General features: G+C 58.7%; 1 protein-coding gene across 11 annotated transcripts in view; it reads left to right on the top strand.

The window, feature by feature from the left end:
* DLG3 (discs large MAGUK scaffold protein 3) overlaps positions 1-27,622 on the top strand; it is a 77,004-nt gene that overhangs the window by 10,993 nt on the left and 38,389 nt on the right. For 6 of the 11 annotated variants that reach the window (XM_083797939.1, XM_083797938.1, XM_083797936.1 and 3 more), the window contains one exon: positions 25,338-25,391. The exons of 1 other annotated variant lie outside the window; for it this stretch is intronic. In XM_083797939.1, coding sequence (XP_083654065.1) covers positions 25,338-25,391 — 54 coding nt within the window. Of the gene's footprint in view, positions 1-12,443; positions 12,790-25,337; positions 25,392-27,622 lie in introns of those variants that run through there. 4 more of the 11 variants (XM_083797941.1, XM_083797943.1, XM_083797942.1 and 1 more) reach the window with 4 other exon arrangements.

Here is a 27,622-nt window from a genome sequence, read left to right as displayed (position 1 = left end):
GTCAGCCTGCGGATTTCAGGGGGTTTCTTCCTCAGTGCCCCAGGCTGTGGAGTTCGGGTCTCTTGCATCCAGCCCCACGTCTGCCTGAGTTGCAGTGTTTCCTTCAGTAAACGACACCTAGCCTCAGCTTTGGGACTTCACACGATGGGGAATCTGCTGTGGGGAATCTATAGCCTGGTTGTCCTGGTGGTTATTTACCTTTTCCATTAAAAACCTGCACTTTGCTGCCAGCCTGGATTTCTCTTGGTTTAGCTCCCAGCCCCAGGAGATTTTGCTGCCTTTGTTTGCTAGGATAAAGGGCCGCTGCGATCAGAAACGTTCCCAACATGCAGGTATTTATAGCTGCGTCTGAGTTCCCTCTTAACTTTCCCTTAGATAAACTAAACAGATTGGCTTCTTCACTCTCTCAGTGTGAGGCAGGTTGTTCCAGCCCTGAAATAATTCCTGTCGTTCTTTTCTGAAGCTTTGTTATTTTCAGCCTCCTCCTTTCCTATCCTGTATCAGTACGGGTCAGGAGCAGGCGCTGGGTGCTGGTGCCTCCAGCCAAGGATCTCTCACCTGCAGCCTCATCTGTCCCAGAGGATTCCCATGCGCAGAGCAGGGACCTGGAGGGATAAACCTTTGGGACGGTGGCCTTCGGTGCTGGGCTTGGCCCTGCCTGTACTCAGCTTGTAGTCCTGCCTGAAACTCAGCTTTGTGCGCGGCGTGGGGCGGCTTTCCTGGAAACCGGGGCCAAGCTGTGCTGGAGAGCTGCGGGCTCGAGGGCTGCTCCTCTCTGGGCGCTGCTGAGCCAGGATGCGGGCGGTTTGACGTGGAGGTGAGCCCGTTCCCTCAGCTGTCGTCGTCGGAACGAGCTCGTCGCTGAAAGCACGCTTTGTCCTGGTGGAGCAGGACAGCGGCAGGCCCCGCGTGAGTGACCCAGACCACGAAGTGAGGGCAGCAGTGCCTGGGGGCAGGCTGGGCCACCGGACCGCAGCGCGGGCTCCTGCTTCGCATCCGCGCCTTCGTGCTGAGGATGTCTCGGCTCCTGCCCAGCGCTGCCTTGGGTCTTGGCTCTCAACAGCCCCAGCGTGCAGGATGTCTTCGGGGCTGGTTAACCCCCCGCACCGCACTCCTGCCCAGCTCCGTAGGGAGTTCCCGTTCCCCAGCTTTTGGTGTGAGCTTTTTGCCACGGACATTCCCAAAGCGGGTTGCAGGAAAACACTTAAGTTGGCAAAGGGCATTCAGAGGAACCAGGGAAGCAGCTATAATAGGTGATGTTTGATGATAGGGCAGGTGGGCACCAGCTGCAGGGCAGAGCAGCTGCACCCTGGTGCTATCAGCCCAGGAACAAGAGCTGTAGCGGACACCCTGCCACTGATAAAAGGCGGAGAGATTAACTGGCTTGTCCTGCCTGAAGTAAGTGCAATTCTCTTATCGCATCCATCAGTGTAAATGAGTTTTCTGTTGTCCTGGCTTTGTCCTCTCCCCTGCCTGCAGCTCTCCCCGGCGGCGATGGCAGAGCAAAAGCCACCATAACCTGCTTTAGCCGGGAAGACGCTCAAGAAACAAATTGCCTGTCTGCACAAATGCTTCCAGGAACAGGAAATTTTCTGTCTGCTGGCAAGGCTGCACGTGCACTCGGAGTAGCCCTGCAGCGTGCAAATGGCTGCTGCTCAGGAAGCGGGACCGGCACATACAGCACCAGCGTGGTTCCTGACGGTGAGGCTCAGGGCGCTGAAAGCATCCCTCAGTGGAAAAGTGGGTGTTCAGCCTGCTAAGGGGCTCAGCCAGCTGAAATGCCCTGCTGAAGCCCTCGGAGGCACAATCACGCGTGAGCTGAGGGCTTCATGGGGTTTTATCAGCCAAATCCTCCATTTCAACCTTTCTCTGAGCTCCGCGGTTGCTTTAGCAGGGCTCCTCAGGGCTTGCGGGTGCCTGCTGGGGGAAGACCCGCGAAGCTGCTCCTGCGGCCGGTGCTGCTCGCCTGCGCCCGGAGGGTGGCAGGAAGGCTTCATCCCTCTGAAAACCCCGTCCTCATCCCCCCCCGCTGCGGGGAGCAGAGAGCAGCCAGCTGGAGAGATGAATTCACGAGGAACAATACCGCTGATGAGCAGAAACTCTGCGCCTGCGAGGAAGCGCTGCTCTTCCCCTGCCATCCCCTCCTGCCTCCCGGCACAGCTCCGGAGCTGCTCTGACTTCATCTCTGTCATGGTGCCAGCGCTGTGCCGCCCCTCCTGCAGCCGCCTGCCCTGCGTCCCTCCTTCCCCGCATCGCTGAGCGCCGCGGCTCTATCCTTGCTCATCCCAACAGCCGCCGCTGAGCACCAGCAGATCTTAGTGTGATGGGGAGAGAGAGCACACGGGAGAGGCTGCTTCAGTAAACAGACGTGCCTTGTGTGCTTCTGCAGTGCCAGGGGATGGGCAAACTCACTGGTAGAGCGTGCTGCTGCTCCCCCAGGCTGGGGGTGCAGGGGGTGCTGCGGAGCCTGCCTGCAGCGTGCTGGGTGCGGGCTGCGCTTTGCCGCTGCTGGGCTGAGGCCAAAAACATCCCCTTCCCCCCTTACATCCAGGGAGGACGTGTCCCAGCTCTGCAGAAATGCCCCTGCCGGCTATTAGGAGTCCTCCCTGCTGCCGTTGCCACTGCAGAAGAGGCATCTGTCCGCTCTGACCTGCGGCTTGGGTGCCAGAAAGGTTCATGGAGCTCCCCAGGGGCTTTGGCAGAGAAAGGCAGGCTGTACCGCCAGCATGGCGACCGGCTGTCTGGTTCCCCTCTCCTTCTCTTGAGTGCTTTTTCCTGCCTCCCAATTTCCCGTTGGCCAAAGATAAGGATGTTCCCATGCTCTGCGCCTTTGCTGGCAGGCGCAGCTGCTGCTGCAGTGGCTCAGGGCACCTGCAGGGCTGGGGTGAGACCAGCAGATGCTGTGGCTGCAGAAAAGCCCACTGCAAGCTCCCCGCTGCCATAGCTGTAGCCCCACAGCTCTTCATTTCCTCTGCAAGGTGTGCAGAGGGAAAGGGAGCCAGGCTGCCCGGCTCCGGCCAGGGCATGCCAGGTTGCTGGAGCATCGGGTCAGAGAAGCGGGTCCTGAACGCAGGTGGGTGTCTGACAATTAATGCGTCCCCTCCCCGTTCTGAGAATAACATTTAATTTTAGGAGAAGCAGAGAAGAAAAGCAGCAGCCCAGAGGCCCAGGAGGTGAGCTTTGGATTCTCAGCTTAGTTGGTCTCCAGCAGTTTTGTGGTTCAGCATTGCAGACGCAGCCTCGAAAGCCAAAGCACTGAGGCCAAGAGGATGTCTGCCTGCTGTAACTCGCTCCGACTGAGCCGTACGTCAGCCTGTACAGCACGGACACCCGGCTGGGCATCTGGCTGCCTGCATCGCGAGGATGCTGCTGTGCGAAGGGGATTTCGGCGAGCGCTGTGTCAGTGAGAGCTGTCACTTCGGTGGACGTTTTGGGGTTGAATGGCCTCGGCTTTACTAGAGGCTCTTGCTATTCCTGCTGCTGAGATGAACCAGGAGATGCGTAGACCTCAGTTCTCCCAACTCAATATACAGCTCCAGTGAAGGATGAAGAAGCTGGTGGAGCCACCAGCCTGTCAACCAAAGGGTCATGCACAGCCACCTGTTCCTACTCTATTCGTGGACTTTCTGTCTAAAACCAGTAGCAAAAGGAAGATCCTCATCAGGCTCCGAGGCTTTTCTGGCTCCACAGCGTCGGAAAGCCCTGCTGGAGAAAGGGCTGTTGGTCTGTACGTTCGTTCAAGTCATTGTCACTGATTTGGATTTACTTTGTTTGGTGATGGTGCAAGCATGTGCGGTGGTGGGGACTGTCCCACAGATGGCCACCCAGACAAGCCTGGAGTCCGTCCTCCTTTCACATTCATGTTCCAGCTTCATTTACACCCTTCTGGTGCACGTCTGCTGTCCCAGAAGAGCGGGGCTGCTGTGGTTATTTGTACACCGAGAGTCACGCTTTTCCAGGGTTTAATGCAGAGCTCTGAAAACAAGAACTGAGACCGTTCACCGGCATCTTTGTGGGATGGGGAATAAAGGGGCCAGCCCCCTCAGTGCCTTGGCCAGGACCTCCCTGACCACTGCGCTCTCCCTGTTGGTTTGCTCATCGAGTTCCCAAAACGAGCTGGTGCACCCTGCTGCGGGACCCACAGCAGCACCCAGGTCCCCGCTGTGCAGGAGGTGATGCTGTGGGGTGAATTACTGTGTTACTTCTGGAGCCCACCTCCCGCAGCACAAAGCAGCCAGGAGCTTGGAAGGGATCCCGGTGGTGCTGCGCCGCCTCCTTGCCGCCACCCTGCTTTGCTCTGCCGCCCTCCTGCTCTCTTCTGCCTGCTCCCCCGCCAAGCCCCAGGTGCACGCACATCGTGCCTTGCAGCGGCGGCTTTTGCGCCAGAGTAATTTGGATTATAGGACAGGTGCTTGCACAATGGAGCAAAATCCTGCTCCGAGGCAAGCGCAGGGGGTCTGTGACCCACGGAGGAGCCTGCAGCGGGGGATATGCCACCCCAATCCCAGCCCGCCTGCACTCCGCTCCCCCTCGCAGCCTCCCCAGTCTCTCAGGAGGCTGATGACAAATCTCCTGGGTGCCTTTCTGCAAAACAAACGGGCTCTCCTCTCCATTTTTTTTTAGAGGAACAAACCAAGCTTGAACGCGGAGCCTGGCAGGCCAGCTGCTTTCTATCTGGAACGCTGGAGCTGGGGGAACGTCGCTGCATCTTAATGGCATCGGGCTGGACGGAAATCAGGATTCTGGTGGCAGAGGCAGCACCAGCGCTGTTATAAATAGAGCAGCCATGATAACTGCTCACGAGGGTTTTTAGTCTTTAGGATTTGGAGGATCAGCCCTGAGCTACGCTGAGAGATCCATTATCCTTGGCTTTTGTAGGAATTAGGGGAATCTGCAGGGGAACGAGGGCAGTGGATGAGCGCAGGTTTGGGAATTGTCCCTCGCGTGAGTCTGAGTGTGAACCTGTTTTAAAGGAGCTCTGCTACATGCTGCTGCCTCTGGCTTTGCTCTGCTCGCTCTGAGGCGGTTGGACCACGCGTGGCTGCGGTGACACGAGCGTTTCAGTCAACCCACTGCCCCGCTGGGGGAAAGCAAGGATTCGCTCCGGCGCCCGTTGTAGCCATGCAGCCTGCACGCACACAGCACCGTGCGAGAACTTGGCTGGCGTCGCGCCTAAGAAATGATTCCAAGCACTGGGATTCGGGCAAAGGACCTCTGCGCTCTGTGGCCTAGATAGCTGTTGGAGCTGGCACCGCCCCGGCGTGCCGGTGCCCAAAGCAGTGGCCTGCAGAGCATCGTTCCTGGCCGGCATTGCTTCCCCAGCCCCACAGCCAGGCGCTCACCTGCGCGTGTCCAGAGCAGGGCTCGGGGCTGCCAGGACCACGGCAGTGTCCTGCCAGACACCTCCCCGCTTTTCAAGGTAATTCTGAGAGCAGGTCACTTCGCAGCCGGGTTCCAGCAGGCTGCAGGAGGGTTTGCAGAGAGGAACGGAGGAGAGAACTGCACTGCGGTGCTGGGGGAGGCACAGGCTGGTCCTGGGGCCGGTTTCACTGCTGAAACCGGGGCGCGCTGTGCCCGCTGCACCATGGACGTGCTGCAGCCCCCTGTTGTGCTCTCAGGTCCCTCTCCCTGGGCCAGCTGTGTCGCCGTGTCCCACCCCGCAGCGGCAGATTTTGCAAGCTGAGGCTCGCGTGGTGTTCTTGCAGGGAGATTTTGCGCGCGTCGGCGTTGTGCTGCTGCAGGGGAGCACCCGCGGCACTGCCTTGGTGCACAACGGGAGTGTGGGAAGAGGAAACCGCTCTCCCCGTTGCCTGCCCTGGCCATGCCGTGGCCTGGTGGCAGAGCGCGTGGCTCGGCTGCCCTCCCGGTGAAACCGAGCCCGTCCGTGATGTCCCACTGATGGCCAGTGCCTGGGACCCGAGCAGTGCGTGTCCAAGCCTGAAGCCGTGGTGGGGGCAGCGGCACTGTCACCCCTCCAGGTCTCCTGTCACCCCGGCCTTGTGCCGCCGGTGTGTCAGCCCTGTAGGTGTGTCTGTGCCTCTGCCAGGCCGAGGTGAGCGTCCTGCGTGCCCGCGGGTAGGCGCACACCTGAAGGTCACCTCAGGGCTTGGGAAACGCAGCTTTCTGCTCTCGCCGTGCGGGCGGCGGAGGGGAAGGGCTGGCGGTGACACTGCGCCTTTAAGAGAGGGCCGGGAGTCGGCTGCGGCCCTGCGGCGCGCCCGCTGATTGGCCGAGCGGGGGGCAGGCGGGCGCGGGGCGGGGGCAGCCATTCAGAAATTCCGAGCGGCGCTTGCTCCCTTAAAGGGGACGCGGCAGTGTCCGGAGGGAAGGCCAGCGCCGAGGGGGCGGCCGCCTCGCGTCCGGGGCGGGTGGCTCCGGGGGCCGCCGGCTGCCCAGGGACATCAGCGGGCTGCTGCCCCGCGGCGGGGGTGGTCCTGCTTGGGGTGGTCACCGTGCCCCCCTGGTCGCAGGGATGCTGCGCCCGCTGCGGGGCTCCAGCCAGCTCAGTCCTTCTCTGCGGGTGCGTGTGTCCGCCAAAAACCCCAAAAGCCGAAAAAAAAACCGAAGTCCGACCCGCTGGCACCCCGTGTGTCCCACCTGGCTGGGGCTGCACCGACCTGTGCAGGCGGGGGCTGCAGGAGGGGGGATTTGTGGCCCGGGAGGGGCAGGTTGGAGCAGGGCTGCCGGTTCCAGAGAGAGAAGCGAGGACGCACTGAGCTCCCTTCTCGTCCTCCCGTGCAGGCTGGGAACAAACCTGGCTCCCTGCACCCTGGGTGGGTGGAAAAGACCCTTTGGGCACGACTGTGTTGTCCTGGCTCTGAGCAGAGCGGTGCCAAGCCCTTGCAGCAGTCTCGGGGCCTTATGCAAGGAGTCATCAGATTTCCCTCCTGCAAGGAGACAGAAGATTTCAAAGTACCTCTTTTCTCTGCCTCTGGCTCTGAGTTGTGAAGTTGTGCCCTCGCCACATTCTCCAACTTTCCCTCTGCTCCATCAGCCACAAGTGTGCTCTGTGTACGAGGAAGCGAGGCGTGCACAAGGACTGGGCACCCGCAGACCACGAGACGTGGCAGTGCCGTAATTGCCGTGCCAATGCAGCAACTGAGTCCTGTTAATGTTTAATCTGGAGTAAGGGCCTTTTCCCTGTATTTTATGGGCTTCCAGCTGTGCCTTTGGTGCTTAAAATCACGGCTTTGCTCTGACACGTCATTTCCCCAGTGGACATGTGCTGCGGAGCCCCCATAAAACCCCTGTGCTAGGAGCAGGAGCGTGGGCTTCAGGGCCAGGCAGGAGGCTCTGTCCCAGGTAGCTGGGGAGAGTGGCTGTGAGCACCGCAAGGCCCTCAGTGAATCCACAATGCCTGCTGCAACTGCCTGCTGTTAAATAGAGCCCTGGGCTCCCCTCCATGTGGAGGGAGCTCAGGCTGTGCTGTAGGGACCTGCTGCAGATCTCCGCCAGGAAGCTGCGGTGCTCTGCTCCTCTGCCCCTTCCACACGCTGGGGAAGAGGTTTTGTTTGCTGGAATTGCAACTGCTGAGAGTAGGTCTTGGTGTTTAGTGAAGAACCTTGTGCAGTTGCTGCCACAAGTGAGGATACGGGAACCGTGGCACTGGGCAACGTATCAGGGATCATTAATAGAATGAAAGTGGTTTTGCCCTGGAGGAGAATAATTTGTTTGGCAACTGCGCTGAGAGCGCTGAGAGCGATTGGTCCCTTGGTATGCCCTGTTATTATTATCCTAACTGCGCTTTTCCCAGCGTGAATCGCTCCTGGTGGGGTGGGGAAGCAGCCTCAGCAGGAGGGATTTGCTCTCCTGCCCCTTCCTCTCCCCTGTGGCAGTGCAAACCCTCGGTGGCTCACGGGACCCCGCCAGCCCCATTTGCTGCTCTCTGCGGCCCAGGCAGGGCGGTGCTGCAAGGTTTTCATTTGACAATCCACAGACATCGCAAATCCCTGCTGGAACTGGGTCTGGAGCCAATTGGCAGGGCCGGACCAAGTTTGTTTGGTTCTTCCCTTTGCTTCTTGTCTCCCTGTGACCTGCTCCCTCTGTGCCTTTACCTCCCATTGCTCCTTGTCCCCGCTGTCGGCCCTGTGGTTCGGATGTTGGGCAGCTTTCTGCAGGTGCTTGCAGTCCAGCAAGGTACCTCTTATGCCAGACTGTTCCCAGCTTCCTCCTCATATATTAATTAGAAAAATGAGGCTTTCCCCACCTGCACCCAGGCCCCACACTAGCATATGGCCTTGGGGCAGTGGCAGCGCACCCCGCTCGCTGTCACGCAGGCACCGCTGGTGACCAAATCGCCCCCGCGAGAGCCAGCACCGCTTGGGCTAAAGGCATCTTCCATTCCTAGAAAGGCTACAAGTGCTACAGAACCCTCTGAAACGGCTCAAACCCCTTTCTTCAGACTGCCCTTGAAAGGCTGCTGAGGGAAGGATGCACCGTGCCTCACACTTGCCTTCCTCTTCCCGCAGGGCTTCATGTGAGAGGAAGGAAGCGCCAACAGGGGCTGAAATGCCGGCAACGCCAGATAAAACCTAGCTCCGTGCCGCCTTCGTGCCGTGTACATAGCACCATCTCCGGGGATTTCTTGATGCTTTGCAGAAATTAGCACCTGTAAAAAGAGCAGCTGCCAAAGCTGAATTTAAATAAGACGGGCAGGCTTCTGGTAGGAAGAGGCTAGAGGATCAGAGAGCGCTTGGTTTCCTTGAAATGCTTCCGTCGGTGAAGGCACCTGTCTGGAAACCAGCTCCCGGCTCCTTTAGCAGTGCTCAGTGCCCAGGTGAACAGGGCAAGACGCCCACAGCTGCCTGAAAGCGTGGGGCACAGCTCGTGCCCCACGAGACCCAGGTGTGGGCGCACTGGGGCAGGCGCTTGCACCCCGGGGGTACGGCGGTGCCACCCCCAGCAGCTGAGATGCAGACACGCACTGAGGGTAGCTTGGGCCAGGCACAGCCTGGATGCGGCTGGCACTGGCCTCCTTGTAAGCCTGAGAACGTGTCTCAAGCCCCACATGGTGTTAGGGAGTGCTGCAAGCAGGCAGCAACAGCCAGGGAATTTTCCCCTTTTAACTGGGGCTAGCAGACAGCACGTGTGGCTCACTGTAAATGAGGAGGAATTAAACAGCTCTCCCGGCAGGGACAGTGCAGAGGAGATGGAATGGGATGGGAGGGCTTTCAGGCAGGGAACTGCAAGTGGTGGGAAGCTGGGAAGGGCTTTGTGAGAGCAGCAGCGCGTGAGGCTCGAGGGCAGGAGGGAGCTCTCAGTTTGCGGGTGGTGATAGGGCACCCACAGACAAGTGGGTTGGGGGAAGAATGCCTGCTGCATGTACGGCTCTCCTGTCTGCAGGGGTGCCAGAGACTGACCAGGGAGAGCACCAGAGACCTTCCTTGTGAGGGGAACATTTCAGCCTGCCACGGGGGAAAAAAATCAAAAGCTTCTCTTGTTTATTCAGCTCCTTATTAAAGTGTTTTTCCCTAACAGGTCTTGTCCTTTGCTTTTGCACTTCTTCCTCTAAGTGAAAGCCCATAGCCCGACCTGCCCTGACTGCAGGGCTGAGTGAAGGGAGACATGTCTGGAGCTGGGCAGCTGTGAGCAGTCAGGGCTGCAAACACAGCACGTGCCCTGCCCTAGTGCTCTCCTCCCGCCCAGGTCTGCCTCTTCCAGACGTGGGCGTCCCGCCTGGCCATGGCCCAAAGACGGCTTTGGCAGAGGTTCACGGGGGCGGAGGGGGCCCTGGATCCGTGGTGAGGCTCCGCAGCCAAACTGGGCCATCTCTAGGGTGGGAACTGCGGTCAGAGGGAGGCGTGCAGCCGGGTCAGAGCAGTAATTAGCTGTCGTTGTGTTACAGACTCTGGGCATGTCTCTTTGATGCTGCTGTGACTCAGATCTCAGTGTTGCAGGGTGGGAGATGGCAGGAGGCCAAGATGGACTTCATGTCCATTGATGTTCACGGAGGAGGTGCTGACTGCTTGTTTCTACAAGGGTTATTGCTCTGCTGTGGTGCATCACACTCCTTCCTCAGCTAAATTCCTGCCCCGGTCCCTCTAACCCTTCCCACCTCTACCCTCACTGCTGCCAGATGCCCTCTGTCCATCCTGGTCACCCCCAGCTGTCAAGGTGCAGCATCTCCCCAGCACAGGGACATCAGCCCAGCATCCTCCAGCACCACGTGCTCTGGGAGATGGCAAAAGGAGCAGCAGCAGATGTGTAGATTATCCTAATTGCTTAAAGCCTGAAGTGTAAAGTTCTCTATTAATTCCAACGCTGCACGCTTTCCTTCCACACAAAAACAGAAACAGTTTTTCATTGATGAAAATCACTCGGCACAGCCTCGCTTTGCTTGCAGGCATCCGATCCTTCTTTGCCTTACTGAGCTCTTGGTGGCTGCAGTGTCCTGTGGCACTGGGCTCCACAGGTCCTTACGTGCAGCCGTTGGTTTCACCTTGCTGCATCTCCTGGTCACTGGGTCGGTGCCACAGTGTGCCCAGGTCCCGTAACTGCCTGTATGTCAGCGAGAGCCCCTGGGAGCAGCAGGGTGAGCCTCACCCGCAGACGTGCTTTCTGAGAGCTCAACAGACTTGCTTGTCTGGGGACGTGATGGCTGTCCGAAACTTAGCGCCAGGGGAATTTCCGCGTGAGCCTGTTCGAGACACGGCACAGCTCCGTGTCATTAAGCACAGAGCAGCGCATGACTGTAGCGTCCGTCCTGCGACGGAGGTAACCTGAGCAGCCCAGAGGCAAGGAGGTGCAGCCGGTGCTGGAGAGGACGGGCTCTGCGCTGCGTGGTGCTTGGGGCTTCTGGGACAACGTGGATCTCACGGGGGTGTCTTCTGCCCTCTTCCCTTCACCCAGAAGCAAGCGTTGCACTTGGCTGCTTGGGAGAAAACACTGCAGGAGCTCTTCTGTCTGCCTTAGTAAAGTGCAGGATTTCTGCAATGGGGCTTAAAGAACTAAAGAAACAAGGCGCAGGCAGGGGCATGCGTTTGACCCACTTGTGCTTCCTCCACCTGTGAGCTGGGCCAGCCTCACGGAGGCCAGTAGGAGCCCATAGATCTTGCAGCCTGAATCGGGGTGTTGAACCACCACATCTTATGGACCAACTTGTGCACCCCTCCTGCTTGTCTTACTCCTTTACCTGTGCCCTGCATGAGCCCTGATACACTCCTTTCATCCCTCTGATCTTCCAGAGGGTTTTGTACTTTTTCTTCAAATAATTCTCCACCCACCCCAGTGTTTATTACAACTGCTAAGGAACAGAAGGCCAGGTTCAGGTTCTCCTAACTGGTCAGGTATGCTTTTTTTGCAGTGGTCTTTCTTTCTGTCCTTCAGTTTGCCTCGGTGACTGTTCTGCACTTCTGTGCCAGAGGCGAGGGGCTGCTGAGCTGTGCTGGGAGTGGTGTCCTCGCCCTGCTGCACACACGAGGATTGCTGCGGCCCCAAACACTGCACTTTCATCGTCCCTGATGGCAGTATTTGGAAGGCCCAGCGAAAGCCCTCGGAGTTTCTGCACCGCAAGCATGCCTGTGGCAATGGTGGTGTCCCCAGGGCGTTGTGCTAGAGCGTGCGGTAACAAAGCAGGGGGAGGAAGGAGCTGAGGTGGGGATGCGGCAGAGCTGCTGCCGGGCTGGTGACCGTCGCTCGGGTCTGGAAAAAGGATTTCGTCCTCCGGGGCGGATCACGGCCGGTGTGAAGTGAACCCGTCCGGGTGGGAACCACAGAGCCGGCAGGGCTGGCGCGCCGGCAGCACCCATGTTGTCCGGAGCTGGGGATGGGCTCGGGGTGAGGGCGGCCGCAGGTGATGCGTGACACCGTCGAGCGAAGGCTTTCCCTTCCTCTCGGATTCCCGCACGGCGCCCCACGGAAGGACGTCTCCCGGGTTTGCCGGTCGCGGGCGGGTTTTGGCAGGGCCGCCCGAGGGGAAGAAGCGGCCCCGGTGGGTGCGGGCAGCGCGGCCGCGGCGCCCCCTCGTCCCCCGCCTCACCCCCACCGGCGCTCCGGGGGCGGTGCGGGGCGGTGCGGGGCGGTGCGCGGAGGCTCCGCGGCGCAGATTGGCGGGGAGCGGGGCCGGGGCGGGGGCGGGGGTGGGGGGGGAGGCAGAGGATGCTCGGCGCCGCCGCAGGTGCCGCGCTCCGCGCTCCCGAGCCGAGCCGTGCCGGGCCGAGCCGGGCCGGGCCGAGCCTCCCCATGCAGCCGAGCGCCCCCGAGCCCGAGCGGAGCTGCGGGCGGCGCGGCCCCGCGGAGCTGCCCGCGCCGTAACCGCCCCCCGCTCGCCTCCCGCGGGGCCCGGGGGCGAGGAGGCGCCTGGAGCGGGGCGGGGGCCGCTGCCGCCCCCCGAGCATCCCTCCCCGCGCCCTCCCCGCTCCCTCCCTCCGTGCGCGCATCGCTCCGCGCCGCCCCCCGCTCCCTCCGTCCCTCCCTCCCTCCCTCCCCCCTCCCACCCTGCCGGCTCTATGGTGTAGGGCAGCGATGCACAAGCACCACCACTGCTGCAAGTGCCCCGAGTGCTACGAGGTGACGCGGATGGCGGCCCTGCGGCGCATGGAGCCCCCCTCCTACGGCGAGTGGCAGCACGAGCAGTACGGCTACGGGGGCTACGGCTCGCAGACCCTGCCGGCGCCCGGGGGGGCCGCGCCCGCCGCCCGCGGCAAGGCCAAGCTGGGGCCCCCCGCCCGCGACGCCGCCGCGCTCAAGCCGCCGCCGCCGCCGCCGGGGAAGAGCGCGCCCAAGGTGAACGGCAGCGGCCCGGGCTGGTGGCCCGAGTGCACGTGTTCGAGCCGCGACTGGTACGAGCAGGTACGGGCCAGCCCCGGGGCCACGCTCCCCGGCGGGGGTCGGTGGGGACGGGGCGGGCGGGCCGCCGGGGGGCTCCCCGGGGAGGGCGGCGGGGCCGTGCCGGGGCGCGCCGGCACCCGCGGGGCGGTCGCGGGTGGCCGCCGTGGCGGTGGCTCCGGTTGGCCGTCATCGTCGCCGGCGTCGCTTGGCTTGGCCGCCACCATGGCTCGGGCCGGCCGCCGCGGTGCTGCCCAGCGCAGGGGTCGCGCACCTGTGCCTCCTCCCAGGGGTCTCGCCACGCACCGGGCGGGCGTCGGGCGCGATGGTTTTCGGCGCCCACCCGACATCCTCGCCGCTCCCCGTGCCGTCGCCTGAAGCCCCGGTGGCGTCGAGGGCGTCTCATCACGCTGTGCTTAGCAGGCGTGGGGCACGCTGCCCGCCGGGCAGCCTCGTGGGCTCTCGGTGCCGCTTGCCAGCGCTCCCAAACCGGCACCCGCTTTTTTCCGTTGAGTTGTGGATTCCTCGCTCTGCTGCTACGTCCCTGCTCCCATAGATTATTACGTAACCCTTCTCTGATCGCCGGCATGCTGTGTGCTTTCTGCCCCATTTCACTGCCTCCATTTCTTCCCACACACGTTCATTTTATTAGTGTTCTCCTCCAGGACCCATTCTCAGGCTCTCTCTCTCTTTCTCCTCTAAATGGAGAGACCAGTCTTGTTTTGAACCCACAAGCCAGCTCAGAAAATGGTTGGAGCTGTTTGCAAAGCATTAAAATGGAGGCTAGACCCTGCCTGAAAAACAATTTACCCTGCTTTAAAGAAAGGCATTTCAGTTTGCTTCTTCTGCCTCTTTCATTCATTATCTTCAAGCCTCACATGATTTCTTATTGATCCTTCTAATTATTATTTCAAGATGCAGTAGCAGGCAGACACACAGGAATCAATGGGAATTCTCTCCTCCTTTCCCCTCGGAAAACACAACCCTCTTCTTCCCTTTCTGTGTTTTTCTTCATTACTGTCTGAGTCTGTAGCTCTGGTCAAAATAATCTGATTCCAAGCTGATACGCTCAGAAGATGTTTACAGAAAGCACCCAAAACCCCGGCTACCTCGCTATAAACCTGCTTGTGGTTTCTCTCTGCTTCTCTGCCACTCTTTGCATCAAAATCAGTGTCATCTCTCTCTCGCCTGCTGGTTCTGGCAAGTGGTTTTCATCTTTCCTTTGCTATCTCTTTCCTTCGCTCCATCCAGTGCGGTGAGCTCTGGGAACTGGGTAGGAGCAGGGGACTGGAGCCGGTCTGCTCCCTCCTTTCCTTTCCTCTCCTGCTTGCAGGAAAGGTCTGGCCCAGAGCTGCTGGTGAGATGACTGCAAGCAGGCTGGGAGGGAAGCGATGCCAGCTGCAGCACTGCCGTGGCCGGCTGGGCAGGGGAGCCCCTCGTGCATTGCAGTGGTGGGAGAGAAATCATTGTCTTTGTGGTGCTGCCACAGAGCCCCAGGGCTTGGGCTGGTCCCAAAGTCCACGTAGGGAATCTCTGCTCAGCCTTAGCCTTAAAAGATGAAAATCAAAACCTCCTCGCTGCATTGCAAGCGACAGAGGATGCCAGCGTGCGAGGCTACGTGAGCATAGCGGGGTCTGCATGTATAATATGACGTGTGTGGTATGTGCACTGCCTGTATCAGAGAAGGCAGGATTGCTCCCTGGTGTGTAGCAAATGTATGCAATGAGTAAAGCTTTGCAGCAAATGCCTCGGCACTGTTCCCCTTCTGATCCAAGGGTGCAAAGTGTCTGAGCCATCAGGAATCCACGTTCTTCCCGGTCTGGCCGTGGGCAGAGGGACAAAAGGTGGTGAAATGGGAACAGCCGAGCCATGCTCGCACCTGGCCGAGGGTTTTGGCTCCAGGGGGCCAGGAGATGTCATGCTCCGGGGGGTGGAAATTGGCCGGGTGCCGGGTGCGAAGCTGCTGTGCTTTGCTGGAGACGAGGAGGCAGCCCCTCAGACCTGGAGAGCGCCGGGGAGAGGCAAGGCTGCCATTGTTCAGGGCTGCCCCTTTAAGCGGTGTCCCTGTCCCTGGAAGCACTTCCAGCAGCAGAGGTGGGAGCAGGCAGAGCGGCGAGGAGGCAGAGCAGGGCCAAGAGGCTTCCCCATCAAAGCGAGGACCTGCTCACCTCCCTGGGAGCTTCGCCACCCCCCCGTTCAAGCCTTTTTCTCCTCTCCCATGCGTGCAAGCAGAGGAGGGTGCACAGCCAGCGCGTTTGCTGGAGCGGCCGCGTGTGCAGATGCTCTGACACGGGGAACATGCTCACGGTTGCATGTGGCGGTGTGTGTTGCTGCCATCATGCGTACTCGCAGACCCTGTGCACAGCCCCACGGCGTGTGAGCTGTGCCCACACGTGCCCAGCACACAGCACAGTCCCAGCATCAACCCGCACCTCCTCCCACTGCCGGCAGCGCGTCGTTCCTCTCCTTCTGCCTCTCCCCTTCCCCAGGACACAAATTAGCTTGCTCAGGCAATGCCAGTAACTGAGAACCCCTAATCCTGACCACAGGGAGAGAGGAAATCTCTCCGCTCTGGGTTTCTCATTTCTTTTTGCTTCGCTTTTCTTCCCTCCTCCTTTTTCCCTTTGGAGATCCCTTCCATTTCTTCTCCCTTATCTCACTGTTTATTGCTTCACGTTCCCCGTGCTTGCTGCCATCGCTGCTCTCCATTGTTTCCTTCTCCGTCCCTCCATCCAGCCCTGCGCCCTCCCCGTCCCCCCTCGCTCACTGGTGGGTGACACAACTCCCCCCCCCACCACCACCACCGGACTGGGGTGAGAGGAGGACTCCCCGCTTTGGGGGAGGCATGGCAGCGCGATCCAGGGAAGCATCGCTGATGCGCAGCGGCTGGAGGAGCCAAGTGCTCCAAACCCCTCCTCTCCCCGCACAGTGACGCCCACGGCTGCTCAGGAGCGCAGCGCTGAGATGCTCGGCCGTGCTCGAGCCCCTTCTCCGGGGCTGCTCCCCGTGCCGGGGTGAGGCAGCCGGCACCTTGCCAGGGAAAGGTCCAGCCCCACGGCTTGTCTCACCCCGGGTCCCCAGTGCCAAGCTGGTGCCGGAACAGGACCCAATATGGGGCTCCAGAGGGGTTCATCAGCCTTTTTTTGCATATTTGGGGTGCCCTGGGCATGCGCACCTCCCTTCTGGGAAGGGCACGGCTGAAGGTTGCGTGGGGTGGGTGGCTGGGAAGTGCCCTCCGCCCCTGGAGGCTGCCCCGGCTCTCCCGGCCCTGCTCGGCCAGAGGTGCCCTCCCTGCGGGCACACGGCGATGCCCTGCTGTCCCCCGTCCTCCCTCCCCCGGGGCCGGGGGGATGCGGGGTGGGTCAGAGCAGCACCGCGGGGAGTCCCTGACCAGCTCGGGGCCACACCAGGCTTTCGTGGGCCTCCTGGGTGGAGGCGTTTTGTGGCCAGGCAGGTGGAGGAGGGAGAAAGGACCTCGCTGCCTGTCTGGGGCTGCGAATGTGTCACCGAAGGCGGTGTTTTTCCACGCACAAACATTGCTTGTTATAGTTCCTCCCGTGCGCTGGGGAATCACCTGGAGGAGGTGGGCACAGTCTTGGCGGAAGCAGCAGCCCTCGCACAGCCTCTGGCTGGGCGCAGCAAAGATTTGAGGCTCCTGGGGGGTAGGAAATGGAGGGGGGGAAGAGCCTTGGGGGGGAGCTGGCCTTCACCCGGCGAGGACGTGGTGGCCAGGCCAGGTTTCTGAGCGATGGGCAGGCAGGGCTGGAGGGAAAGAGGGTGAGCGCTGAGGGGCAGGCGGGGAGCCAAGTGCGGGTGGCTTCGTGGGAAAGGGCTGGAGCCCCAGATGTTCCCTGGGGAGGTGCGAGGGAGGGTGAGAGGAACGGGGTGCCGGGGACACGGAGGCAGTGGAGGTGGTGAGGTTGGCAGGGTGATGTTGCTATGGCTACTCATGTGCTATTCATAGAAGAAATTAGCTAAATCTTTGCACTCGAAGGTGGAGGAGGAGAAAGGAGGAAGGCGTTCTCCGTGTTTGGAGGGGAGGAAGGAGGGAAGGAGAGAAGCCAAAACAGGAAGGGGGGGGTCAGTTTTCCTCCTGTGCTCTGTGCCCGTGCCACGAGGGAGCATTTGAGGAAAGTGCTGCCGCTGGCCTGCCCAGCACTGGCAGGGTGGGGGGGGACACGGCAGGGATGAGCAGCCCCATGGGACAGCCCCCGCGGTGTCCGTGCAGAGCCCCGTGAGCAGGGCGAGCTCTGCGTCACGCCGGGAGACAGGAGACATCCTTTTAATTAAAGACATCCAATCTGCCAGAGGTATTTTTGGCAACCTAAATGTAGATACAACTGTAGTGAAACTTGCATTTCGTGCCTGGCTCCCTCACGCTCAGCGGGGCGTTTCGGTGCCCGACCCCGTCCGCCCGCTCGGCCCCGCGCTGCGGTCGCTGGCTGTCCCCCGGCTGCCCCGCCACCTCCGGCGGCTGTCCCCGCCTGTCCTCTTGGCAGCCGGAGTCCCGCAGGGTCTTCCCTCTCCACCGCTCCTCATCGCACCCCACTCCCTCGCGAGAGTTTCATTCCCTTCCCACGGACCCGCTTATCACCTCCTCACTCACGATGTGTAAATCTGCGTGTCTGTTCCTAATATATCTCCTTCCATCTGATTTCACCTCTCAGCTTGTTTCTCGGGCATCTCCGTCTGGTGATCCTGCCGTCACCACCGACTCGGGTGGCTATAACCAGGCACCGAGCTGCTCTCCTTCCCCCAGCCCGTGCCCCACCACCAGCCCGGCCCCTCACCCCGCAGACCTTTGAGGCAGCCGCTGTTTCTGATGATCTGGACCTTCTTTTCCTGCCACCCAGCCAGTAACATGGTCCCGCCAACACTTTCTCAGGTCATTCCCGGGGTCACCTCCCTTCTCTCTGTGTCTCCTGGGAGTGGTATTCCTGAACACCCGCGTGCTGGCTCGGACTGATCCCCTCACCCACCCTGAGCGTCCCGTGTCCTGCTCTCACCCGAGAGCATCAGAGAAGCGGCAGAGCTTAGGCCCAAACTGGCTGTGGCAGAGATGTGGCTGCTGCTGCGAAGGCCGAGTCTGAAGCCACGCAGGTGGGAGAGATCCCATCAGCACAGCGTGGAGGAAGAGGGAGGTACCCACTGGAAATAGGAAGACGCGGCCCTGCTGTGTTGCTGGGGGAGGAGGAAGGGGAGAGCGCTGTGGTGAGGCAGCCAGGCCAAGGACAGGCAGCTTCCAGCAGGGAAGTGGCCAGTGTGGAGGAAATGGCTCCTCATGAGGAACGTGGTGGTGGTAGGAAGACGTCAGCCTCCCCTGCCGGAGGGTTCCCCCCTGTGCACTGTGCTTTCAGACGGTCTCTTCCCCCTTGGCTTCGATGTTAGTGATGTGGTGGGACCTGCCCCGTCCATTCCTGGTCATCTCTGGGGTCGTGGTGGGGCTCTGCCGGCTGGTCTCAGGGCGTGCTTGAAGCAGGGAGGGGTCTGTGGGGGCTTGGCATGAGAGGCAAACTCTGGGTCATCCATCCATCCATCCGTCCACCCGTCCACCCATCCATCCGTCCATCTGTCCATCCGTCCATCCATCCTGGTACCCTGGGTGGGAAGGTGGGAGCGAAGCAGAAGCTGTGGCCATCCCCAGAGAGCCACCTCGCTCGGGTGAGGCCCTCTGCACACAATCTGCCATGATCGGAGGAGCTTCCGCTCCTTCCTTCGCTGCGGATGCTCATTTAGAGAGAGGAAGTGATTAAGACTAATCAGGCCACAATCAGCCGTGGCTGCGTGCCGTGCCGGGCGCTGCGGCGCTCAGCCCCAGGCAAGATGCCCTCCCGAGGGGTCCTGGTCTCCAGTCCCCAGAGGAGAGCGGATCCGGCACGGGTCTGCTCTGGGGTAGGGGAGCTGGGCGTGCTGGGGCAGCCCCGGAGGGACAGCGTGTCCCTGGCTCAGCATCCCGGCTGCAATTTGGGAATCAGCTTAACCCTCGCTCCGCCTGTAAGGCAGTGAGGGTGCTGTGAGCGGCACAGGGCGTGCAAGCGCTCGTGGCTGTTTGGAGCACGTGCAAACACGGGACGATGTGGGGATCCCTCAAGGGCACTTGTAACTCCAGCAATATGCTATGAACGTGTATCAGTAATGTGGAGAGAAAAGGCTTTAACAGAGCATTTAACATGCTCAGAATACCTGAATTTGAAATGCGGTTCACAGTTTCGTCTGCAGAAGCTCATTTGAGCAGGGCTCGCTGAGGGACTGTTCAGGGGTTGTAATTATTTTTGGTGACATGTGGCACTTCAGAGCACCCTGGGACCTGAATACCCTCTTGTTGCCTTCATATTAACTGTAATTTAGTTTGAGGCCGTGGTGATGGATCTTGGTTTGCTTTTGCAGCACAGAAACAAGTTTATTGAAATTTTGTACCTAGGCGTGCATTGGAACTTAGAGAAAAAAGCAGGATATTTGAAACCCAAAGAAATCTTTAATACCGTCCTTTCTTCACTCTTTCTTCCCCTGTATATTTGCATTTGTCAGGGGGGAGGCATGCAGGTTTTTCAGATGATAATAATTCTCCCTCTGCAAAAAGGAATAGAGTCATTTTTATTTGGCAACATCAGGTCAGAAGGAAGCGATTGGAGCCCAGCACCTCTGCAAATTGGGTCACTTATTTTAGCGGTCTGAGCCTGGAACAGGATGTCTAACTTTCAAGCATGAACACACTGGCCTTAATGGCTTCTAAATGGAAACTTAAACTCCACAGAGCTCCTGTCTGGGGAAGCTTTCTTCCTTTCCCACTGAGTGAAGGCTTTTTCCAGTCCCTATTTAAGTGTAGTCTTTAAAAAAAAAAATGGGGGAAAGAAAAGCACCAAAACAAAGATTAAACCCTCAGTAGCTGCTTGTGTTCGCATTAAACTCTGGGCACTTCAGTGGCTTTGCCAACGATCCTTGTGACCACGGAGCTTTCAAGTTCTGCCGGCGCTCCCCATCTCCAGGATGCCCGTGGTGCTTTGAGCCCGTGCCGAGGCGCAGCACGGGGCGGGGGCTGCTCACGCCACCGAAGTGACCAAGCTGCGAAATGTCCCTGACGCAGCCTGGAGGGGACGTCTGGTGTCACCGCCTGCGCACGGCGCTGGCTGGGAGCCCAGCACGGGTGGGTGGGGAGCAGGCGGCCGGACAGGGCATGCTGCTGGGGTGTTATGGCAAAGGCTCAGGGGGAGCCAGCCCAAGGAGTGAGAGCCAGTGGGCAAAACAAAGTGCAAAAAGAGTTATTTTGTCTAGTCTGGTCAAAAGGAAGGGAGATTCATCTCTGGCCATGAAATTCTTCAGCCTCCAGAAGGTTTCAGCCCGTTTTCCTTCCGTCATCCTACCCCTCGGCTCATCCGTCTTGCACTGGGGTGGTTGCAGCCCTCCGATGCTCCCAAGCAGAGCTCAGCTCCGGCCACAGTGTGGAGAGAAGGCAAAACCAGGTGGTCACAGAGAGCTGTGAGAAGGGGACAGCCCCTGGCAGCAGTTTGTTACCTCTTCCATTAAGAAGTGGAGGAGTAGGAAGACCAAAGCGTGGATTTGGTATTGAGAGGTAGGAAGAACCCATGTGTTACCACGGAGCCAGCGTTCATTCCAGGGAGTGATGCGCTGAGCATCATTTCTTGTTGGGAAGGCTGTGAGGTGGCTTTGGGGAGCCTCTTGCATCAGGTGTGTGTCCTGTGCTGAGCTTGGAAGCGACACCTGGGTGTCTGTGGAACAACCGTGTCATCTCAGATGCTTTGGGAGACGATGTTTTTGGCAGCTACAGGTTTGGGCTCTCTGTTGGTGCTGGGAAAGGCAGTGTCTGCGTGGAGGGCAGGAATGCCTGGCGCAAAACAGATGAGCGTGTCAGCGCTGATCAGGGTGAGCCGCGGCGAGCACGGGCTCACCGGCTATGCTGCGCCGCCGGGACCTGGGCTCGCTCCTGGGAAGTCCGTGGGTTTGCACGGCGTGACCCCGCTCCCCGTGCATCCCGCGCCGACACCGCTCCCCGGCATCCGTCAGTGCCAGGACCTGCGTGCTCACAGCAGGGCCCTGCCCTGCAGCAGCTGTTCTCCACGCTGCACATGCACAGCTTTCACCAAGATTTTACACCCTTAAAAAAAGAAAAAACAGCAACAAAAAAAAAACACAAAGCAGATGGAGCCTGGCCCCGCCTGTCCACCCGGTTCAGATGCTTCTGTTGGGCATCTCCCCACTTGGTCTCTGCCCCTGAGAGCTTTTAAAAGGATGTAAAGACTGAATTCCACTTATCTCCAGAGCCATTTCCTTCTGAGTGTTGCTATTATACCTGAGATGATATAAAGGAAAGGATATTAAAAGGCAGATAGACTTTTCACTCTGATCCAATCTGGGAACGTTGCAAAAATCAAGCAGATAAGTTAGTGCTTGGCTACTTATGCACGAGCTGAGAGTAGCAAATATTCACTCTGTGTTGCGGATCCCTTTGTGCGTGACACCCAGGGCACGCGGGCCTCCTGCAGGGACCAGCTCTGTGCATCCAGACATGAATTTGTCAGCTCTGGAGGCTCCTGCTTCAGCCCTGTTGCTGGTTGAGATGGAGATGGGTTTGTGTGTGGGCACAATCCAGTTGCAGCAGGTCTCAGCGGTCTGCAGCACATTTATTTTGTCTGGAGGAGGTACATAATTCCTGACCTCTGCAGGCCAGCCCCTGTGCCAGATCTGCGGAGGATGTGAACCTGATGCAAATCTTGGGGATATCAGCATGGAGAGAACAGCTTGGGCTTCCAGTTCAGAACCGACCCAGTCCTCGTGGGAATGCTGCAGGATGAGCCTTGCTCCCTCTGTAGCACGCTAACAATCCTCCTCCATTTGCATTTAATTGCAGCTTTTCTTTCAGTTGGAAGTTTTGGAAAATTGTCACGTTTTGCAAATCCTACCTTCGTCCCAGCAGATGATACCAATAGAAACGGAGGCAAAGGGGTGATGCACTAAAAATACCTGGAGCTTGACTGCCCACTGGTGACTGGCACTAGTGCCCCTGGGCTGACAAGCCTCTGCCTTCCTCCATCAGGCAGGCACATTTACCAAGCCCTCTGCTAGCCAGAGCAGGAGAGAGATCATCGTTATTTTTTGCTGGGCAGCAGGAACATGCTGGTGAATTAACCATGCCCTCAATTCTATAGGGAACGGTAAGTAATTTATGCCCTAAGGAGCAGGGGGTTGCTGCATGCAGGGAGGAGAGGGAACAGGGCTGTGCATTCAGGTCACATTCAATGGGGGCTGTCAGATCTCTTCCGTCTAAAACGCTTCATCACACTATTATTATTTACCAAGCCCTGCTGGTGCTTGGCGGTTTACAAGTGAAAAGAGGTCCAAGCCCTGTGGCGTTCACCACACGGCAGCATGACCACCGAAGCCTAGTGGAGCTGGAGGTGCCCTGGCCTCCCTCCACCAGGCAGAAGCTGCACGGATCCTGCGGCTCAGTGTCTGAAGGCTGCGGGGAAGGTGGGACTCAAGGAGGACCTTGGGGAGTGAGGGGGGTCACCGCACATATGCAGAGAGATTGATCTAGGCACAAAGCCAGCGAGGCAGAGGACAGCTGTTGGGAAAATCTGGGCAGCAACAGGAGCTGAAGGGAATAGCGTTGAAGGGGGGTGAGGTTTGAAGGTCAGGATTCAAGTTTTCCCTGGTCACTGGGGCCTAGAGAAGTGGAGCCTATGCTACCAGGCAAGGTGCAAATGTTGGGATATTTGGAAGTGGAAGTCAGAGCTAAAATCCAATCACCTTTCTCGTAGTAGCTGGAATAGCTGGCCACAGGAGGCAAACGGGGATTTCCTGGTCTGAATTCCTTCTGACCATGTGCGACTTCGTTTTAAGCAGCCACTCTCATTCAGCATCTCCTGGGTCCCATCTGGAGCCTGAGTGGGAAATTGTGCTCCTAGCAGTATTCTGAGATGTAAAAATCACTAGTGTGGAATGGCTGCAAAGGATGCTCAGTGCGCAGCGAGCAGGCTAGACAAAATATGTCCTTAGGGCTCACCGCTGTGTGAGTGAGGCAATGCGATGTGTGATTTGTGGGCTATTAGTAATTCAGCAAAGAGACTGCAGTGGGGCTCACTGGAGGACTCAGGCTGGACCTGCAAACGCCTCTATAACATTATCATACAGAGCACTTCTCCCTGGGAGGGATCCAAAGCATCATTTGTGGGGTTGAATTCATGTCATAAATCAGGGGGCACGTGATGGACTGCATTTACTTAGGCTGCCTCTTCTGCATCCTTCCTGGAAACTCATCTAATAAGAGCTGGCCTCTGGCACACCAAGGTTCAAACATCCACCGTTTGTTAATTGCTGGCAGTAGAAGTGCTGCTTTTTTGCCTTGAAATGTGGAATCCCTTCCTAGAATTGCACTGGGGACTAATAAAAGCCAGTGCCAGGTTTAATATATGCTATCTCACAAATTATCTGGATTAAATACAAGGACTGTGTACTGCCAGAGGGGGGATATTCCCAGCTTAACACTGCTTCTGGGCCATGGAGATCCCAAGACATTGGACCTGAAAATTGTGATTCTCTTACGTGTGTGGGAGGGGTTTGGCAGGAGAGCTTGGAAGTGGTCATATTTGCCTGAGCTAGAGAATTAATTGCCATAAAAACTATGGGTTTGTAACCAATAGTTACAGCTGCAGGAAAGATCAGAAAGCATCTGAATAAATCAAATTAAGTACCTCCTGCTCCCATCCTTATGAGAGCAGAACCTTTCTGGGCAAGATCAGAACTACAGTCCAGCTGACCCTTAACTCTCCCGCTTACAAAACCCCAAGTCCGGAAATACCGTCAGCTAGAGCAGGATAAGGTGGGGAGTGCAGTGCTGGGTTATGGGGTGAGGTGGGTCTTCATCAGGGAGATATATACCAGAGGAGGGCAGCGAGGCCGTAGTCTGCTCCTGAGAAAGTCTCACAGATTTAGAGAGGCCACCGGGCCGTGCAACCCGCAGTATTGGACAGTCCGTGGTTCCAGTTAACTGCTACCCTAGCCTCCACGATGACTCAGTTGCTCCTTGCCCTGACTGATATTTGTGATGCCCCAAGGCAGAGGACTCACGTCCCCTTGTAGCTCATGTCTCTCAGCATTTCCCCATCCAGCTCTGGCTGTTGCTTTCCACGCAAACCTTGGAATGATGATCCCAGCGCACCCCCGACCTTCCAGATTTTGCACCACTTGCTGGTGTATGCCGGTGAGGAATGTTGGCCTTGTATTAGTCTGAAATTCCTCCTCTTTAGGAATTTAGGAATTCCTCCACTTCTCCCTCACGCTCTTGTTGAGAAGCCTCCCCAAGCTGGGGATGCTCCAGGGGGAAAGGGCAGCGCTGCAGGCATGGCACAGCACCTTCAGGAGGTTGTGGTGCTGGACAGCTCTCGGAATGGCTCAGCACGGCACGGAACAGCCCGGCATGGCTTGGCATGGCACAGGACGGCACTGCTTGGCTTGACTGGGCACGGCTCGGCTCGGCTCGACTCGACTCGGCACAGCGGGACCCCCCCAGGGTAGCCTTCACCTCAGCCCCCGGTGCTGGAGCACTGCCCTGTCTGCCTCCCCTGAGGGAGCCTCCCTGCCTTCAGGGCCTCGGCCCTGCCTCCTGCCTTCTCCTGCCGCTGCACGCGTGTCCCTCCTGCGCCCACCCCTGCCTGTTGCCTCCTCACCGAGCCTGGTTTCTACCCAAATGTGAAAAGCCGCTCTGGAAGCCGTCTCCTCAGCATCTTTTGGCCTCAGCAGCATCGGGGCTGGTGCTGGTCCAGTTGTGGGGTGTTCGTGCCGAGTGGGTCAGGCTGGGAGCAGCTCAGAGCCGTGGAGGAGCCGCAAGGAATCCAGGGGAGCCACCGTGAGCTCCCAGAGGGCAGCTCCTGAACTATGAACTGAGCTAACGGGCAGAGCCCAGGTGGCAGAGGTGAAGAGGGGCATGGAGACAGATTTGGGGGTGTCCTGCGAGAGAGGGGTGACATCTGCTCAGGAGGTGTGCGTGAGGAGATGCAGAGGAAGAACCAAGGGCACCGAGCAGAGGTTTTACCCAGGGGTAATGAACATGGGGGGTCCGAACACCGCCACCTCTGCAGGCCATGGTGGTCTCCCCATGTTTAGAGGGGCAGCAGCAGCTGCTGCAAGGTGCCTGAAGGTCTCAGGGCTCGTCTGCTGGCAATATATCCCCCCTGCAGAAGGACTTCCTTCCCTACCCCTCCTATTTCCTAATCCCTCAGCAACGTGGATTTCACGTCAGTTTTGGTGCTGGTGTGATTCTGGCCCGAGGCTGAGAGAGAGTTTCTGGTGTTCGCTGTCTCCTTTATTGCAGCCGAGGCCACACGGTGTTTGGGAGGCCTGAGGAGGGGACCCATGCCCCGAGCCGTGCTGTGTCCCCACGTCCATCCCAGGGCTGCTGGGCACGTGGAGGAGGGCCAAGAGCAGAGCCCTTCCTCAGCTGCCCTCTTCTGCCTGGCCTGGAGGGCCTGTGGTGGCATGGCCGGGCGAGGCTGTGCGCCACGAAGGGCTGGGTTCGGCGCTCAGCTCGGTGACATGCCGCTTTTGTCTCCCCACAGGCCAACCCTGCTCCCATTATCGTGAACACAGACTCGCTGGAACAAGGGCTCTCTGTAAGTCTCCTGGTTTTGTTTCACTTCTTTTCCACAAGCGGTGCTCGGCGGTGCAGCAAGGCTCCTCCACCCGGGGAGGCCCCAGCCAGGTGGCAGAGGAGCCTGGGGCCTGCGCCACGTCCCCGCAGCGCATCCCAGCCCTGAGCCCCGCTGGAGCTGGGCCACGCTGAGCAGAGCCACGGCTGCCAGCAGCTGAGCAGCGCTTGGTGACGGGGAGTGTTTGCAGCCATAGTGCGCTTGGCACTCTCGGCTTGCTATAGAGCTACTCCTCCTCGGCTCGTTGCAGAGAGGGTTTGCGAGCTGCTGCATCCCTCACCAGAGCGTCTGCAAATCGTTCCTGCAGGGGGGATGGAGGGAGCGGGGCGGTCGGCGTGGATTTCTGCACTGCTGGCTCTGTGCTTCGGGGGTGCTCCCATTTTCTTCCCAAAAGGGAGCTCAGTTGACGGCTTGCCAGGGCTGTGTGCTTTGCACCTGTTTTTCTTATGATGCAGCAAGTTTCGGTTGCCTTCCATGTTAATGAAGCAGCACTGGGACTTGTATTAGACTTGGTTAGCCTTTGAACTCGAGGCGGAAGGCTGTGGGTTACTTCTGGTGGTCGAACCTTCCTCCTAACAAATTGCAGATGTCAGCCCACGGCCTCTCATAGGCTTGGTGCACATCAGAGCCGTGCTGGGCCAGTTGGGCTACCAAAAGGAGGGGAAGCCCAGCCAGGCCCTCTGCAGCCCTGGACACAGTGTTTAATTGTGCCTCAGATGCTGAGCCAAAGCCTCCTGGCTTTCGGGAAGAAGGTGATGGTGGTCCTGGGCCCAGCAGCCTCATACAGCCGTGGCAGAACCCAGTAGTTATACCCAAAGGATGTTCTGCTTTGTGTGGTACCAGTGCAGAAACCAGCCTTCCCCGCTGGAAACTCAGTGCCAAAAAATGGCTTGCAAAGAACATGTCTCCCACATGGCTGTGGCCCCACTTTGGAGCCAGGGCGAGCCCTGCTCCATCCTGTCACCCCCTTCCCAGGGAGCCGGGCTCCAGGGAAAACAAAGCTCAGAGGCTCCCCTCAGCAGTTCCGCAGGTCGGCAAAGGAGCCACAACAGGGGATTTCTGCAGAAGAACACGGTGAAGTGGCAAGTCTGGCACAGAGTTCTTTTACAAAAACAAAAGCTGAAGCCTGTTGGTACAGTATGTATTTGGAAGGGTTAATGTCACGTCTTCCAGTCTTTAATTACTTAACTATTCAATGCTTTCCTTAATGATAAACAGATGGATGTGGTCTAGTTCCTTCCTGTTCTAGCTCCATTGATTACATTGGACTAGCTGCTGGGCTGAATTTGGCCCCGGCTGTTTATCAAGAAGTCTGCTCCACATTTCAGTCCCTCTGTCCACCCACCTCCATCCCCAAGAGCATGTGGCACCACCAGCACCACAAGGTACGAGCTGCGGCCCCGCATCCCGCTTGCTGCCGGGGCCAGTGCTCAGCTATGCTGCCTACGGCTACAAACCCAGCACTCCCAGGGTGTAAAACCCCAAAAAAATCCTCATCAATTTCCTTCTGTATTAAAAGCAGCCCCTGAAGGATAGGTAGTCTGTAGACGGTAGTCAAGCTGGGCTCACACAAGCACCCACCTACTGCTCCAGGTTGCCGCTCACCATTTCATCCACTGGTGTGTTTTGCTCGCCCTGTCCCTAGAGGGTAGATGGAGCATCGGAAGGACAGCTCCCATGGCAGGCAGTGCTGTCTGTGTTTCAGAGCTGCCTCTCTGAAGCTGAAACAAGTTATTTCTGCCCAGCGTGTGCAGAGACTGCTGCCAGGGAGCAGGGAGGGTCACTGCAAAGCCCCGTCGTGGGGCTCGGCAAAGGCTCGGCTGTGTGCCCCGACCTGCAGCCTCAACCAAAGCGAGGTGCCGGCGCCTGGCCCCACCGCGTGCTAACAGCAAGGCATGGGCCACATCCTGCTCAGAAAGCAGGAGGATTACTCTTCCTGTGGGTTATTCTTCTTGCAGCCTGTTGGGCTATTTGGGTTAGTTTGAGGAACCCCATCTTATCCTTCTAAATTTGGCCTCCTTTTTTTTTTTTTTTTTTTTTTGAAAAAACCCTGACTCTCTAGCAAATTGCAAACTGCGTTCCACGTGCGACGGTGCGGTGTTGGCCGGCTGAGCCTGCAGACAGCTTGCAGTAGCTCTGGAAGGTGTGCGCTCTTCTGTTTATCAAATGAGTGTTAACTCTGCAGCCTTCTGTTG

This window comes from Anser anser (assembly GCF_964211835.1).
Source record: "Anser anser genome assembly, chromosome: 13".
NCBI classification, from domain to species: Eukaryota; Metazoa; Chordata; class Aves; order Anseriformes; family Anatidae; genus Anser; species Anser anser.
Note: the sequence above shows the minus strand (reverse complement) of the source record. Positions and strands in the feature narration are given on the sequence as shown.